General features: G+C 44.4%; 1 protein-coding gene across 5 annotated transcripts in view; it reads left to right on the forward strand.

The window, feature by feature from the left end:
• TBC1D2 (TBC1 domain family member 2) overlaps window positions 1-15,250 on the forward strand; it is an 80,137-nt gene that overhangs the window by 55,582 nt on the left and 9,305 nt on the right. For all 5 annotated transcript variants that reach the window (XM_075352449.1, XM_075352452.1, XM_075352453.1 and 2 more), the window contains exons 10-13: window positions 6,118-6,588; window positions 6,960-7,080; window positions 7,989-8,174; window positions 14,951-15,072. In XM_075352449.1, coding sequence (XP_075208564.1) covers window positions 6,118-6,588; window positions 6,960-7,080; window positions 7,989-8,174; window positions 14,951-15,072 — 900 coding nt within the window. The remainder of the gene's footprint in view (window positions 1-6,117; window positions 6,589-6,959; window positions 7,081-7,988; window positions 8,175-14,950; window positions 15,073-15,250) is intronic.

Below are 15,250 nucleotides of genomic sequence, written 5' to 3' on the forward strand. Positions count from 1 at the left end.
CTGGAAGCTGGCATTCTTCCCACCTGATGTTGAGAGAATGCCAGCTTTGAGGCATTCGCAGAAGAAAGAAGCTGGAATATTGGACATGTCACACAACGCATTGTCAGTTATGTCAATTATCTATTTTATTATTTTACAGCGAATTATTGTTTAGGTCCAGCGGTGGCTTAGTGCAGCAGAGAGGAACACTCCTTTGTGTACTAAGTGACCGCTGGAGCAATTGTATCTGTCAGTGGCCCAGACACCCTGCTTCCCATACAGCCTGCACCCCCCATATCACACACACACACTGCTCCCCATACAGCCTGCACCCCCCATATCCCACACACTACACCCCCATATGTCGCATACCCTGCTCCCCATACAGCCTGCACCCCCATATCACACACACTACACCCCCATATCTCACACACCCTGCTTCCCATACAGCCTACACCCCCCATATCACACACACACACTGCTCCCCATACGGCCTGCACCCCCCATATCCCACACACACACACACTGCTTCCCATACAGCCTGCACCCCCCAGATCTCACACACTACACCCCCATATGTCACATACCCTGCTTCCCATACAGCCTGCACCCCCCATATCACACACAATACACCCCCATATCTCACACACCCTGCTCACATATCTCACCCTGCCTGTACCCCAACTTACCCCTCTCAAACACTCTGCACCCCTTCACATGCTTCTGTCACAGTCTGCAGCCCTCATATGCCCCTCACCCTGCAGCCCCCCTCACCCTCATGTCCCCTCTTTTCTTATTACCAGTCATGTGTCCAAATCTCCTTCAGGATTCAGTTCTCTTGCTTTCTGCCCGGCCTCCTGTGTCTCCTCCCACACAGTCACATGGGCGTGACATCATCGCAGGTCCTGCAGGATGGAGATTCCGTCTGCTGTGCAGGTCAGGACTAGCACTCCTGCAGCTCAGACATGGCTGGTGGCCTCTCCAGGTCAGGGGCCCCTCTACTGACACTGGGCTCCCCTGACTCACAGGCCGGCCACTACACAGCGGCACTACACATAGACGCAGAGCGGCTGCCGGGCCCCTATGTGTACTAGTGCCGCTGTGTAGTGGCCGGCCTGTGAGTCAGGGGAGCCCAGTGTCAGTAGAGGGGCGGCTCACTTCTCGTTCCCCCGCTGATCCGGTCTCCTCGGCGCATCGTCCATTGCTGTCGCTTGCTGACCTCTCAGCAGGCGCGCAGTGATGACGTCACCGCGCTCGCTGCAGAGCTGTCAGAAGAACGCCGACAGTCACAGCGGGGAGAATGATAAGAGAGAGAGCGCGCCGCTCACTCTCTCATCATTGCTCTCAATTGTATCGGCACATGCGATGCCGATGCAATTGAAAGCTCGATCCTCGGCGGGGGGCGGTGACAGCGCGGCCACCGGGCCCCCCTGAGTAGCGGTGCGCCACTCCTGCCACCGCGAGTGGGCCCCCCCGGCAGCTGACCGGGTTTGCCGGGTGCTGGCGCCGGCCCTGATCCTTCCCATAGACAGGTAGGAGCCCTGTCTGCGAGCCAGATACGGCCATCAAAAGAGCCATATCTGGCTCGCGAGCCATAGGTTCCCGACCCCTGCCCTAGACACAGAGAAGGATTTTAAATATTTCTTAAGGCCCCGTCACACTAAGTAACATCGCTAGCAACATCGCTGCTAACGAACAACTTTTGTGACGTAGCAGCGATGTTGCTAGCGATGTCGCTGTGTGTGACATCCAGCAACAACCTGGCCCCTGCTGTGAGGTCGTTGGTTGTTGCTGAATGTCCTGGGCCATTTTTTAGTTGTTGCTCTCCCGCTGTGAAGCACACATCGCTGTGTGTGACAGCGAGACAGCAACAACTAAATGTGCAGGCAGCAGGAGCCGGCTTCTGCGGACACTGGTAACCACGGTAAACATCGGGTAACCAAGAAGCCCTGTCCTTGGTTACCCGATATTTACCTTCGTTACCAGCCTCCTCCGCTCTCACTGTCAGTGCCGGCTCCTGCTCCTTGCACATGTAGCTGCAGCACACATCGGGTAATTAACCCAATGTGTACTGTAGCTAGGAGAGCAAGGAGCCAGCGCTAAGCAGTGTGCGCGGCTCCTGCTCTGTGCACATGTAGCTACAGCACACATCGGGTAATTAACCCAATGTGTGCTGTAACTAGGAGAGCAGGGAGCCAGCGCTAAGCAGTGTGCGCGGCTCCCTGCTCTCTGCACGTGTAGCTGCGTGCGCTGGTAACCAAGGTAAATATCGGGTTGGTTACCCGATATTTACCTTAGTTACCAAGTGCAGCATCTTCCACGCGGCGCTGCTGGCTGGGGGCTGGTCCCTGGTTGCTGGTGAGCTCACCAGCAACTCGTGTAGCCACGCTCCAGCGATCCCTGCCAGGTCAGGTTGCTGGTGGGATCGCTGGATCTTCGCAGTGTGACATCTCACCAGCAACCTCCTAGCAACTTACCAGCGATCCCTATCAGGTTGGATCGTTGTTGGGATCGCTGGTAAGTTGTTTAGTGTGACTGGGCCGTTAGTTTAGAGGGAGCTTATCACCTTGGAAATCAATATTTACCTGCAGATAATAGAGTTTATCTGCAGGCACATAGCAACACAATGCTGCCTAGCTGCCTTACTAAAAGTGCAGCTACTGATGGAAAATGAACTTATTTTTTACCAGGAGCTGCTGGCTTTCAGTCATGGGGGTGTGCATGGACCGATTACAGTCATCACTTACAGATCTGCTAACTATACTGTGAGCAACGGCGCTAAGTACTTCCCAACACTTGGATTGGCAACTCACTCTGCACATATGCCTGCAGATCCAGCTGTCAATCAAAGTGAGCAAAGACTGTAATGGGTCCATGCACACCCCCATGACTGAAAACCAGCGACTCCTGGGAGGAATTAAGTTAAATTTCTGTTTCTCACTTGTCAATATGTCTTCTCTTTGCTGCAACTATTGTGTAATGCTTTTTTTCTTGGACTGTTGGGCTAATTCTGAACATCCAACTACTATGTGCATTGATATGGCTCAAGACCACTCGTCATGTCCCCAAAACACGTAAGACTGCCAACATAACTTTATTTCCATATGCCCCCTAAATGCTTGTACATGATTGTGATTCTCCCATGTCAACCCGATTCTGTCCTGTATCTAATATGAAAATCAATAAATACATTGACAGATGGAAGGTCTCCACAGCCCCATGTTGTAGAGGTGTGAACCTTAGCTGCTCTTTAACAGCACAAATTTAATGAGATTTACACTGTCCTATGAAGTGACTGCTGACAGCATTCTGCTCAGATGAGATCTATCTTTGTTTATCATAAAGGTATCTAAACAAATGCACATTGCAAAGGAGGTTGCAATACATACGTATATGCGGTAGTGAAGATTCTGCTGTCCCTGCTGATGCTTTGCTGCCAGCTGGCTACGTGTGGCTTAGTTCCTAATGGCAAAAGCTGCAATAGTGCAAAGGGTATCCAACAACCGAAGCTCCAGTCCTCCATATTTGTTATACGCACTAAAGTGGACACGTGGTAAATAACATAAAATAAGGTCTTGCTTAAAATTACTACACTTGACCCGCCCAGTTCTTGCACAGACTAGAGGTCCCAGCTGAGCAGTTCCTAAAGGCCCCTGCACAGGCTGAAACAACTCTAACTGGATGACTCAGATGGCCACTCAGACCTTTTCTTCCTAAGCAGCTTTCAAGGGTTCCACGTACCTCCTTAAGAATCTGGGGAAAAGTACAGAGTAAAATAAGGTAAACTAAAACTTTTAATCTGCCAGGAGAAACACAAGACAAATAGGCTGTAGTTCCAAGCAGAGTCCACTTCAGAAATATCATCAGTGAGAAATGGAAGCCCAGGTAAGCTTTAAATAGTTACACCCGCCAGGTGCTAGGGCAGACTAAATTACAGCATAGAAAACACTTGTTTGCTGAAAGGCAATGAACACAAAGTGCCCACACAGAAACAAAGTGTTCAGAACCAGAACAGCCACCGAACCTGACTGTGGTTCAGTGATGAGGGAAACGAACTACAGCACAGGAGGCTGCTAGATCAAAGCCAAGTCGTGACAATATGTATGTATTGCAACAAGAGCGTTTGGGTTGCAGTCACCGCCAGCTCATGGAATTCAAAGACACTAATAATGGTAAGGGCCCCATATGAGATGGCCTATACTTTTCAAAACCCATGATAGTTTGGGGGCCCTGTTGGTATTTGCTTTATATCTTATGAGCTTCAAGTTACACCACCTCACCACTTCTTTACTCGTTTCACCATGTTCTAAACCTCACAATCCATTCTCCTTTTCTGCCATACCACTTTTCTCCCCATTTCCCAATTTGTCATATGCCTCCCTCTTTTATTCCTTAATGTACTCCCCTCCACGTATACAGTATATGACCCCTTCTTCCCTTTAGTCCTATCTACCTCATTCCCTTTATTCTTTTTACACCTTACCCACCAGGCCAGTTTATTTGACTGGTCTCTCTCTTTCGTTCTTTCACAATGATCAGGGAGAGCAGGGGACTGGGGCTCCTAGACTGGCCCTCATAATAGTGGGGCTCTAGCTATCTCTTATCTCAGAGTTATCTTTTAAGGTGAGGATGTGATGGACCTGAGTGTGCGCTTGTTTTTTGCAAGATAAGTTACGATTTTTATTGGGGGACATTATACCTGGAAGGGGACATTATTACTTGAAGGGAACCAGGATAGGTGATATTATACCAAGAAGGGGCCCTGGATGGAGGACAATATGCCAGTAAAGAGCAAATGATGGTGGACATTATTCCTGTAAGGTTCTAGGATGGGGGACATTATTACAGGAAGGGGCTTACATTGGAGGACAATATATTAGGAAGGTGCACAGGATGGAGGCCATTATATCAGGAATGGGCTCAGGATGGGGGAAATTATTATTAGAATTGGCCTAGAACCAATGTGGGGTCCATCATTCTGTGTTTGTGAGGCTGTGAGGTCCTTTATTCTGCGCATTCTGTGTGTAGGGTGCTGATAGGGCATGATACTGTATGTTGAATGGGCTGTGGGGAAATAATACTGTGTATGGGGGGTCATAACGTGTGGGGGAAGGCACTGTCAGGACATCATACTGTGCTTGGGGCAGCATCATACTGAAGAGCAGTGGGATACCATACTGTGTGTGGTTGACTGGGGGCATCATACTGTATAAGGATAACTGGGACATCTGACTGAGTGGGAGGTTACTGGGGCATCATACTGTGCGGATGGCGGGGCATCATACTGTGCGGATGGCTGTGGCAATAAGCTTACTGTGTGGGGAGAGCTTTTCATCAAGATACAAGGTTTGATTAACAAGAGCACTATGATTTACTGCTTTATAAGGATCACATTTTCAATTTAGTCCAGGGTATTGCAGAGTTTAATTATAAATGATCAGACAGCAAACTGCCCACTTTAATATACAGAATGTGGACTCAAAGGCTATGTGCCCACGGGACTCTGTATCTGCGGATTTTTCTGCATCAAAATCCGCAGCTTTCCCCCGGAATCCGCACCTTTTCATAGGTGCGGATTTCACGCGGATTTGACGCGGATTTTGCAATTTTTTTTTTTTTTTTTTATTCAATTGAATAGGCAAAATCCGCACGAAAATCCGCAACAATAATTGACATGTTGCAGATTTTTCCGCACGAAAATCCGCACGATTTCCACTGCGGAAAAATCCGCAGCGTGGGCACAGCATTTCCCAAATGCCATAGAAATGGCTGGGGAGTAGCTGTGCTGCAGATTTCTGGATAACCCGCGGCTTTTCCACGAGAAATCCGCGGCAAAATCCGCGCATTTTCCGCAGCGTGGGCACATAGCCAAACTGTGTATTTTCCAACCATGAATTGCTGCTTTTACAAGTGCTTATCATGTAAGGTAATTAGCCACTGTACGCTATAAAAAAAAAACTTTATTCCTCCACCCAATTCCGCCAATTAATGGCTTCTTCATATTTTCTTCATTCTGTAATATGTGACTTTGTTTCTTAACCTACATGCCATATTTTTATTTCACATTAATTTCCTATACAAAGAAAATGTTCCTCAGTTTCTGTTAGAAAATAATCTTTACTTCTGTGTTAATTTCAGCGAATATGATGATTATGGATTCATGATCATTCCTGAATATGAGGTTGAACACTTGAAACTTCTAGCCAAAATCCAGGCATTGGAGATTCGATCTAACAAGCTGCTCACTCATGAGGTTGTGGACAAGCCCCTACGAATGAAATGGAACAGTATTGAGGTCTTGTCCCACACGATAGAGCTAAAAACCCTGGTGAGATGTGGTATCCCAACAGAACACCGCAAACGTGTTTGGAAATGGCTAACTAGTCAACGGATTTGTATCAGTGACAATCATTACAAAGACCTCTTGATAAAGTGTGAGAATGCTCACCATCCAGCCACACAGCAGATAGAACTGGACATACATCGCACTTTGACCAATAATAAACACTTTAACAGTCCAACCTCAGAGTTCATACAGAAGCTAAGAAGGGTGCTGGTAGCATACTCATGGCAAAACCCCACTATTGGCTACTGTCAAGGACTAAACAGGTAAAAAAAACAGCTGCAGCCATCCTTTCTGAAATTAACTGATTCATAGAATGTATTAACATAGCTTATATTAGGAGGAACCTGTTCCTTTTGAAGGTACTAAATTGTTCACTTTATAGATGTAAACTTTTGCAACCATTTTTTAGTTTGTTTTTTTTGCTCCAATATATTTAACTAGCCATGACCAAGACATTTTCCTCCTCCTGACAAGGTACATATTTAGATTTTATCATACAGCTTTTTAAAAAAAATTCTTGTTTGAATATTCAGATAATTTTTCTGTCTTTTTTTTTTGCAATATTTATGATATTGATTGAAAAATGTATAGAAAAATAGGAAATATCTGTCTATTTTTTTTAATTTTCATATAGGTTAGCTGCCTTGGCACTGTTAGTCTTAGAAGATGAGGAGAGTGCATTTTATTGCTTAGTTGATATTCTCGAAAATATAATGCCAGCGGAATACTACAGCAATAATCTATCAGGATCACAAGTAAGAGTTTGAGAATATATTTTAACTTTTGAGAATATTTGACATTATAAAATATGCAATGTAATGAAGTCTATCAGTACAAAATGACTGTTCAAACCAAGCACAGCTGTTCGTACCACCCTTAGGGGCCCTTTGCACACTGCGACATCGCAAGCCGATGCTGCGATGCCGAGCGCGATAGTCCCCGCCCCGTCGTAGCTGCGATATCATGGTGATAGCTGCCGTAGCGAACATTATCGCTACGGCAGCTTCACATGCCCTCACCTGCCCTGCGACGTTGCTCTGGCCGGCGACCCGCCTTCTTCCTAAAGGGGTCGCTGTGACGCCGCACGGCAGGCGGCCAATAGAAGCGGAGGGGCGGAGATGAGCGGGACATAAACATCCCGCCCACCTCTTTCCTTCCGCATTGCAGACGGGACGCAGCTACGAGATGTTCCTCGCTCCTGTGACTTCATAAACAGCGATGTGTGCTGCCGCAGGAACAAAGAACAACATCTTACCGTCGCTGCAGCCAAAATAATGAAAATGACCGACACTACATCGGTTATACAATACCGACGCTTTTGCGCTCGGTAATCGTAGTTAAAAACGATTTACACACTACGATGTCAAGAGCGACGCCGGAAGTGCGTCACTTTGGATTTGACCCCACCGACATCGCACCTGCGATGTCGTAGTGTGCAAAGGACCCCTTAGTGTTGCCAATCTGTTCAGTGCAGCAAAATATTTCCTGTACATTCCCATACACTATGCTTCCGTGCAAAAAATGCTAAATACCTCCTTATCTACTGTACATTGTTTAGGTGATATATAATGTTTGTAAACTTTAGTATGTTATTCCTGTAGAGCAAATTTTGAATGACTGCGTGTTAAAAATGTGTTATAAAAGAACTTATATTGCTTTCTAGGTGGATCAAAGAGTATTCAAAGATTTCTTGTCCGAAAAACTGCCCCGTTTGACTGCACACTTGGTACAATACAAAATTGATCTGACACTTATCACTTTCAACTGGTTCCTGGTGATTTTTGTTGACAGCCTAGTTAGTGATATTCTCCTAAGAGTTTGGGATGCATTTTTGTATGAAGGGACAAAGGTAGGTATATATTTTATTTGTGAAATTTCCAAACAAGCATAAAAATGACATTATACACAGGTGCTTACATTCCTTGCTCTTTTGGAATGGTTATTAATAGTGATGCTTGGACCCGCAGATACCTGGGATCAGCAGGTCCAACCAGGATTATAAAAAAAACAAACATAAAAAAAACAAACCCCAGTTCAGGCCCGGAATTGATATCGGATATCTGGCGCCGGTCCCCATATAAGCCTATGGGGACAAGAATCCGGAGCTTTAAAATGATGGTAGAATGGATAGGGGGATTGGAGCAAGCGCGTTATACTTACAGAGTCTTCCGCGATGCTCTAACTCTACTTCCAGGGCTCCTCGTTATCGCGTATGCATATGCACTCCTTCCCCGGCCTACCGGCAGTCCCCGCGTCTGATTGGTTGCAGTCAGGAACGCCCTCACCCTGCGACAGCGTGTCTGATTGCTTTCAGTCAGAGGCGCTGTGTGTTCGTCTTTATTGCGGTAAAAATAAATAAAAATTGGCATAGGGTCCCCCCATATTATGATACCCAGCCATGGTAAACCATACAGCTACAGGCTGCAGCCCCCAGCTGTGCGCTTATCTTGGCTGTGTATTAAAATAAGAGGGACTGCATGCAGCTTTTTTTCTTATTATTTAAATAAATAACTAAAAAAAAACTGGTGTGTGTTCCCCCCAATTTTGATACCCAGGCATGATAAAGCTGACAGCTGGGGGCTAATATTCTCAGTCTGAGAATGCCCATGGTTATTGCCCCCCAGCCTAAAAATAGCATCCTGCAACCACCTAGAGTTGTCGCATCCATTAGACAATCCCGGCACTTTACCTGGCTCATCCCAATTGCCTTCGTGCCCCCCATTACTTATCCTGTAAGTGAAAAGAAATAAACACAAACACAGAAAAAATCCTTTATTTGAAATAGAATAGTTTTTCTAATTTATTAACCCTCCAAACACCCAAGTGCGACGTAACCCACACGAGGTTCCACGATAATCTCGTCTCTGTTTCATTCTGATGTTGCAGCGTGCGGGCATATTACAGAGCATGACTGCACACTGTGGCTTCAGGCAGACACTGACTGAGTCGCAGCTGTGAGTAGTGACATCACTCTCAGTTTATCTGCGGTCACAGCTGGAGGTTCCCACGGTACCCCACCTGTGACCAAAAGTAAACTCACCTCAGGTGAACTGATTGAACTCAGTGACCTCACCTCAGGTGAACTGAGTTCAATCAGAGCTGCATGTCCTGGTAGAAAATCGTGGGTTTTTTTTCCCAAGAGATGCAGATTTAGTGCTGGAATTTATACAACAAAATTCTTGCTATTGTAGGGGTTTTTTTGGCAGAGATGGAGATTTGGGGCTAAAAAACCCCATAAAAATTCAATTCACCCCCTTTTCTTCCATTAAAAATAAGGATGCTACATATAAAAATAAAGATACATATTTGGTATCGCCGCATTCAGAAATGTCAGATCTTTCAAAATTTAAAAATATTTAACATGATCATTAAACACTGTGAACAAAAAAAAAAATCAAGAAATCCAAAATTCTTCATATGTCTATGTAGAGGGAAAAAAATAAAGCAATTGGGGTTAATGAAGCACTGCAGATCTGGATGCGTAAATCAGACTTGATTCACCTTTTTAAGTCTATGGGTGCAAGAAAAAATCTGATGCCATGCAGAAAATCCTAGTGGCATCCATTTTATACGGATACACTACCATTCTGTAGCATAGAACGCTGTAAATGGTCCTGTAAATGATTTGAAAAGGAATAATAGCTGCTGAGAAAAAAAACATATTGCAAAGCAAAGCACATGGATGACAAGTGAGAAAAAAAATTGTCCTTTTCTGAATGAAATTCATACCAACTTTTTATACGTTAGTGTGAGCGTATAAAAGGAAAAAAATTATGTCAGTGATATTAAAGGAAACCAACCACCAGGTTTTAGCCCTATAAACTAAACGCAGTCAGTTCCATAATGGCACTAGGATGCTGATTACAATTATACCTTTTAGATAAGAAATCTAGGGCTTGGTTGCAAAATAATCTTTGTTCAAACCTTAAGAAATTACATCATTTGTGCAGTGGCTTGAGCATCAGGACGGGACTTTTCTCTTCAATAAAATTGCACCAGAATCTGCATGAGCGTGCCGCGATCTCCTGTACCATTTTACTGAGGACACTATGAAGATGACTGAGTGGCAGTGGTGCATGCGCTCTTGAAGAAAAATTTCAATCTGAGCAATCGCCGCCTTCGCTCTTATTTATGTCCAATGTCTTCAATAAAATGGCACAGGAGATAGCGGTACGTTCATGGACTGACTCCAGCGCCATTTTATTGAGGACAATGTTACAATAGCAATGTGCACGTGCCACCAACAGCAGTAATGGCCGTGGTATAGTCATGAAATTTAAATAAAGAAAAAGAGGCAAGGCAGGAGCAGGAATGATTATAGAGAACCCGACCCACAAAGTCCCTCCCCGATGCTCAAGCCACTGCACTAATGACTTCAGTTCTGAAGGTTTGAACAAGGATTATTCTGTAATCAAGCCTCATATTTCTTATCTAATTATTGAATTCATGAAGCACATCCGGCCTAGTTAGCAACGTCATTGCGTGTGACACATACGAGCGACCGTTAACGATCAAAAATTCTCACCATATCGTTGATCGCTGACGCGTCGTTCATTTCCATAATATCGTTGCTCGTTCAAGACGCAGGTTGTCGTTCCTGAGGCAGCACACATTGCTACATGTGACACCCCAGGAACGACGAACAACAACGTACCTGCGTCCTCCGGCAACGAGATGAGAGTGACGATCCAGTGCCTCCTCTCCGCCCTTCCGCTGCTCTTGGTGTCCTGCATGGTGACATCGCTGTGATGCCGAACGAACCACCCCCTTAAAGAAGAGGTTGTTCGGCGGTCACAGCGACGTCGTTTGTAAGGTAAGTAGTGTGACGCGTCCTAGTGATATTGTGCGCCACGGGCAGCGATTTTGCCCGTGACGCACAAACGTGACCGTGACTCGGCTGCGATCTCGCTAGCGATCTCGTTATGTGTGACCGTACCTTTACATTGGTACTTGGGTGTATGGCTGGCACTTTCCATAAACGGCACTTTGATTATGATAGAGCTATGATATCATCAGGAGCACTCTGACACATTATTTGGCTTGGCATTCCATTCAACCATATTGACGTATAAAGTAGGTCAGTGATATTTATTTGTATTATATGGTGCAGTAATCATGGGCACATTATGGCGGCTTTATGTATGTACACTGTAATGAGACGTTATTGACTTTAAAGTCGGTGCACTGATTGCGTCTATCAAGTGTATGTGCACTTTTAAATGTTTGCATGTCTCACGCTTACCCTTATTCCTCACTTACTTAATCCACTTGACAAGTCTTTAATATGCCCATGAGTACATACTGTATATTTTACATAGGTAGAAAATAAAGTTAAATGAAGCCAACCTGGAAAAAAAAATACAATAATTTAGAACGTTTTGGTATGAGGTAATATTAAAGCGTTCATGAAACTACTAAAGAATCATTGCGTCCAATCCATGCATTTTAGCTCAAGACCTGAACAGGAGTCCAGTAGGAAGCAGCTCGGAGAAGATTGAGTGACAACACTTGATAGAGCTAGAAAATTAGTAGCTGTCACACAGGGTATTCCTTATAAGCACAGCAATATTATGGCCAGTATAATATAATACAGTTAGGTCCAGAAATATTTGGACAGTGACACAATTTTCGCGAGTTGGGCTCTGCATGCCACCACATTGGATTTGAAATGAAAACTCTACAACAGAATTCAAGTGCAGATTGTAACTTTTAATTTGAAGGTTTGAACAAAAATATCTGATAGAAATTGTAGGAATTGTACACATTTCTTTACAAACACTCCACATTTTAGGAGGTCAAAAGTAATTGGACAAATAAACCAAACCCAAACAAAATATTTTTATTTTCAATATTCTGTTGCGAATCCTTTGGAGGCAATCTCTGCCTTAAGTCTGGAACCCATGGACATCACCAAACGCTGGGTTTCCTCCTTCTTAATGCTTTGCCAGGCCTTTACAGCCGCAGCCTTCAGGTCTTGCTTGTTTGTGGGTCTTTCCGTCTTAAGTCTGGATTTGAGCAAGTGAAATACATGCTCAATTGGGTTAAGATCTGGTGATTCACTTGGCCATTGCAGAATGTTCCACTTTTTTGCACTCATGAACTCCTGGGTAGCTTTGGCTGTATGCTTGGGGTCATTGTCCATCTGTACTATGAAGCGCCGTCCAATCAACTTTGTGGCATTTGGCTGAATCTGTGCTGAAAGTATATCCCGGTACACTTCAGAATTCATCCGGCTACTCTTGTCTGCTGTTATGTCATCAATAAACACAAGTGACCCAGTGCCATTCAAAGCCATGCATGCCCATGCCATCACGTTGCCTCCACCATGTTTTACAGAGGATGTGGTGTGCCTTGGATCATGTGCCGTTCCCTTTCTTCTCCAAACTTTTTTCTTCCCATCATTCTGGTACAGGTTGATCTTTGTCTCATCTGTCCATAGAATACTTTTCCAGAACTGAGCTGGCTTCATGAGGTGTTTTTCAGCAAATTTAACTCTGGCCTGTCTATTTTTGGAATTGATTAATGGTTTGCATTTAGATGTGAACCCTTTGTATTTACTTTCATGGAGTCTTCTCTTTACTGTTGACTTAGAGACAGATACACCTACTTCACTGAGAGTGTTCTGGACTTCAGTTGATGTTGTGAACGGGTTCTTCTTCACCAAAGAAAGTATGCGGCGATCATCCACCACTGTTGTCATCCGTGGACGCCCAGGCCTTTTTGAGTTCCCAAGCTCACCAGTCAATTCCTTTTTTCTCAGAATGTACCCGACTGTTGATTTTGCTACTCCAAGCATGTCTGCTATCTCTCTGATGGATTTTTTCTTTTTTTTCAGCCTCAGGATGTTCTGCTTCACCTCAATTGAGAGTTCCTTAGACTGCATGTTGTCTGGTCACAGCAACAGCTTCCAAATGCAAAACCACACACCTGTAATCAACCCCAGACCTTTTAACTACTTCATTGATTACAGGTTAACGAGGGAGACTCCTTCAGAGTTAATTGCAGCCCTTAGAGTCCCTTGTCCAATTACTTTTGGTCCCTTGAAAAAGAGGAGGCTATGCATTACAGAGCTATGATTCCTAAACCCTTTCTCCGATTTGGATGTGAAAACTCTCATATTGCAGCTGGGAGTGTGCACTTTCAGCCCATATTATATATATAATTGTATTTCTGAACATGTTTTTGTAAACAGCTAAAATAACAAAACTTGTGTCACTGTCCAAATATTTCTGGACCTTACTGTATAACTAGCTGTACTACCCGGCTTCGCCCGGGTTAATAACAAAATAGAATGTATTAACAAAAATTTATTCTGCACACAAAAACCACAAAAAAATAGAAATGTAATTATTAAAAGACAAAAACTAAGCTAATAGAAGCATTTCACAACATATATTTCAACACCCCAGATATTCCACACAGATTTAACTAAATTGGCCAAGTAATGTGCTCCGTCTGTCTCTTTCCAGGTCTGTCTCTTTCCAGGTCTGCCTCTTTCCTCGTCTGTCTCTTTCCCCGTCTGTCTCTTTCCCCGTATGCCTGTCTCTGTCTGTCTCTTTCCTTGTCTGTCTCTATCTCTCTGTTTCTTTCCCCATCTGTCTCTTTCCAGGTCTGTCTCTTTCCCTGTCTGTCTCCTCGTCTTTGTCTGTGTCTTTTCCTGTCTGTCTCTTTCCCTGTCTGCCTGTCTCGGTCTGTCTCTTTCCTTGTCTGTCTCTATTTCTCTGTCTCTTTCCCCATCTTTCTCTATCAAGGTCTGTGTCTTTCCCCATCTATCTTTGTCTCTCTGGCTGTCTCCTCCTTCCCTGTCTGCCCCTCTCTATCCCTGTCTGCATGTCTGTCTCTTTCTCCATCTGTCTCTTTTCCCATCTGACTCTTGCCAGGTCTGTCTCTTTCCCTGTCTGTCTCTCTGTCTGTCTCTTTCACTGTTTGTCTCTGTCTGTCTCTTTCCCTGTCTGTCTCTGTCTCTCTCTCTGTCTCTCTCTATCTGTCTCCCCACTGACATCTTATTACCTCACATATAAGCTTCTTATACTATGAATGTCTTTTGTTCCTATAGCAACAGCTCCTACTAATAACCTGTAGTTCCAGGCTCCATTTACTTTAATGGAGGCATCTTTTTTGGAGCGTAACTGTAAAACGCGGGGTTAAATTTTCCTGTCAAAACATATTCTACGATGTTCCCTGGGTCACATGAGGTGTCTGTGCAAAATTTCGTGATTGTAAATGTGACGGTGCGGATACACTTTTCGTTTCACTTTTTTCCCATTATGTAGATAGGGGCAAAATTGATTGGTAAATTGGAATGCGCGGGGTTAAAATTTCACCTCACAACATAGCCTATGATGCTCTCGGGGTCCAGACATGTGAGTGTGCAAAATTTTGTGGCTGTAGCTGCGACGGTGCAGATGCCAATCCCGGACACGCACGCACGCAAGCTGGCACGCATGCACGCTGGCACGCACGCACGCTGGCACGCACGCGCACACACACACACACAGCTTTATATATTAGATGTAACTTTTCTGTAAACATATACTGTACACATACCGTATATATCCTCCTTATGAACTATTCTGAGCACAAAACTCCTTTCCTTACATTATAAAACCTTCCTCTCGTTATCAGGTTATCTTTCGCTACGCACTTGCAATATTTAAATACAACGAAGAAGAGATCTTGAAGCTGAATAATGAAACCGAAATCTACCAGTACCTTTCATTTTTCACGAAGACTATTTGTGATGGCAGGTAAACACTTATCATCTGATATTCACTTAAATTGGTGTTCTTGGATAGATTATTATCTTTCTTGACTTTTTACAGAAACATTGCTATAGGCATTGACTTCAATAACATTTTATATCTTTGTCTTAGGTTTTGTTCAGTCGGGTTAGTGTCTTAGTAACAGAACACAAACCTCGGTGGG

Source organism: Anomaloglossus baeobatrachus, chromosome 1, assembly GCF_048569485.1.
Source record: "Anomaloglossus baeobatrachus isolate aAnoBae1 chromosome 1, aAnoBae1.hap1, whole genome shotgun sequence".
In the NCBI taxonomy this organism is placed as follows: Eukaryota; Metazoa; Chordata; class Amphibia; order Anura; family Aromobatidae; genus Anomaloglossus; species Anomaloglossus baeobatrachus.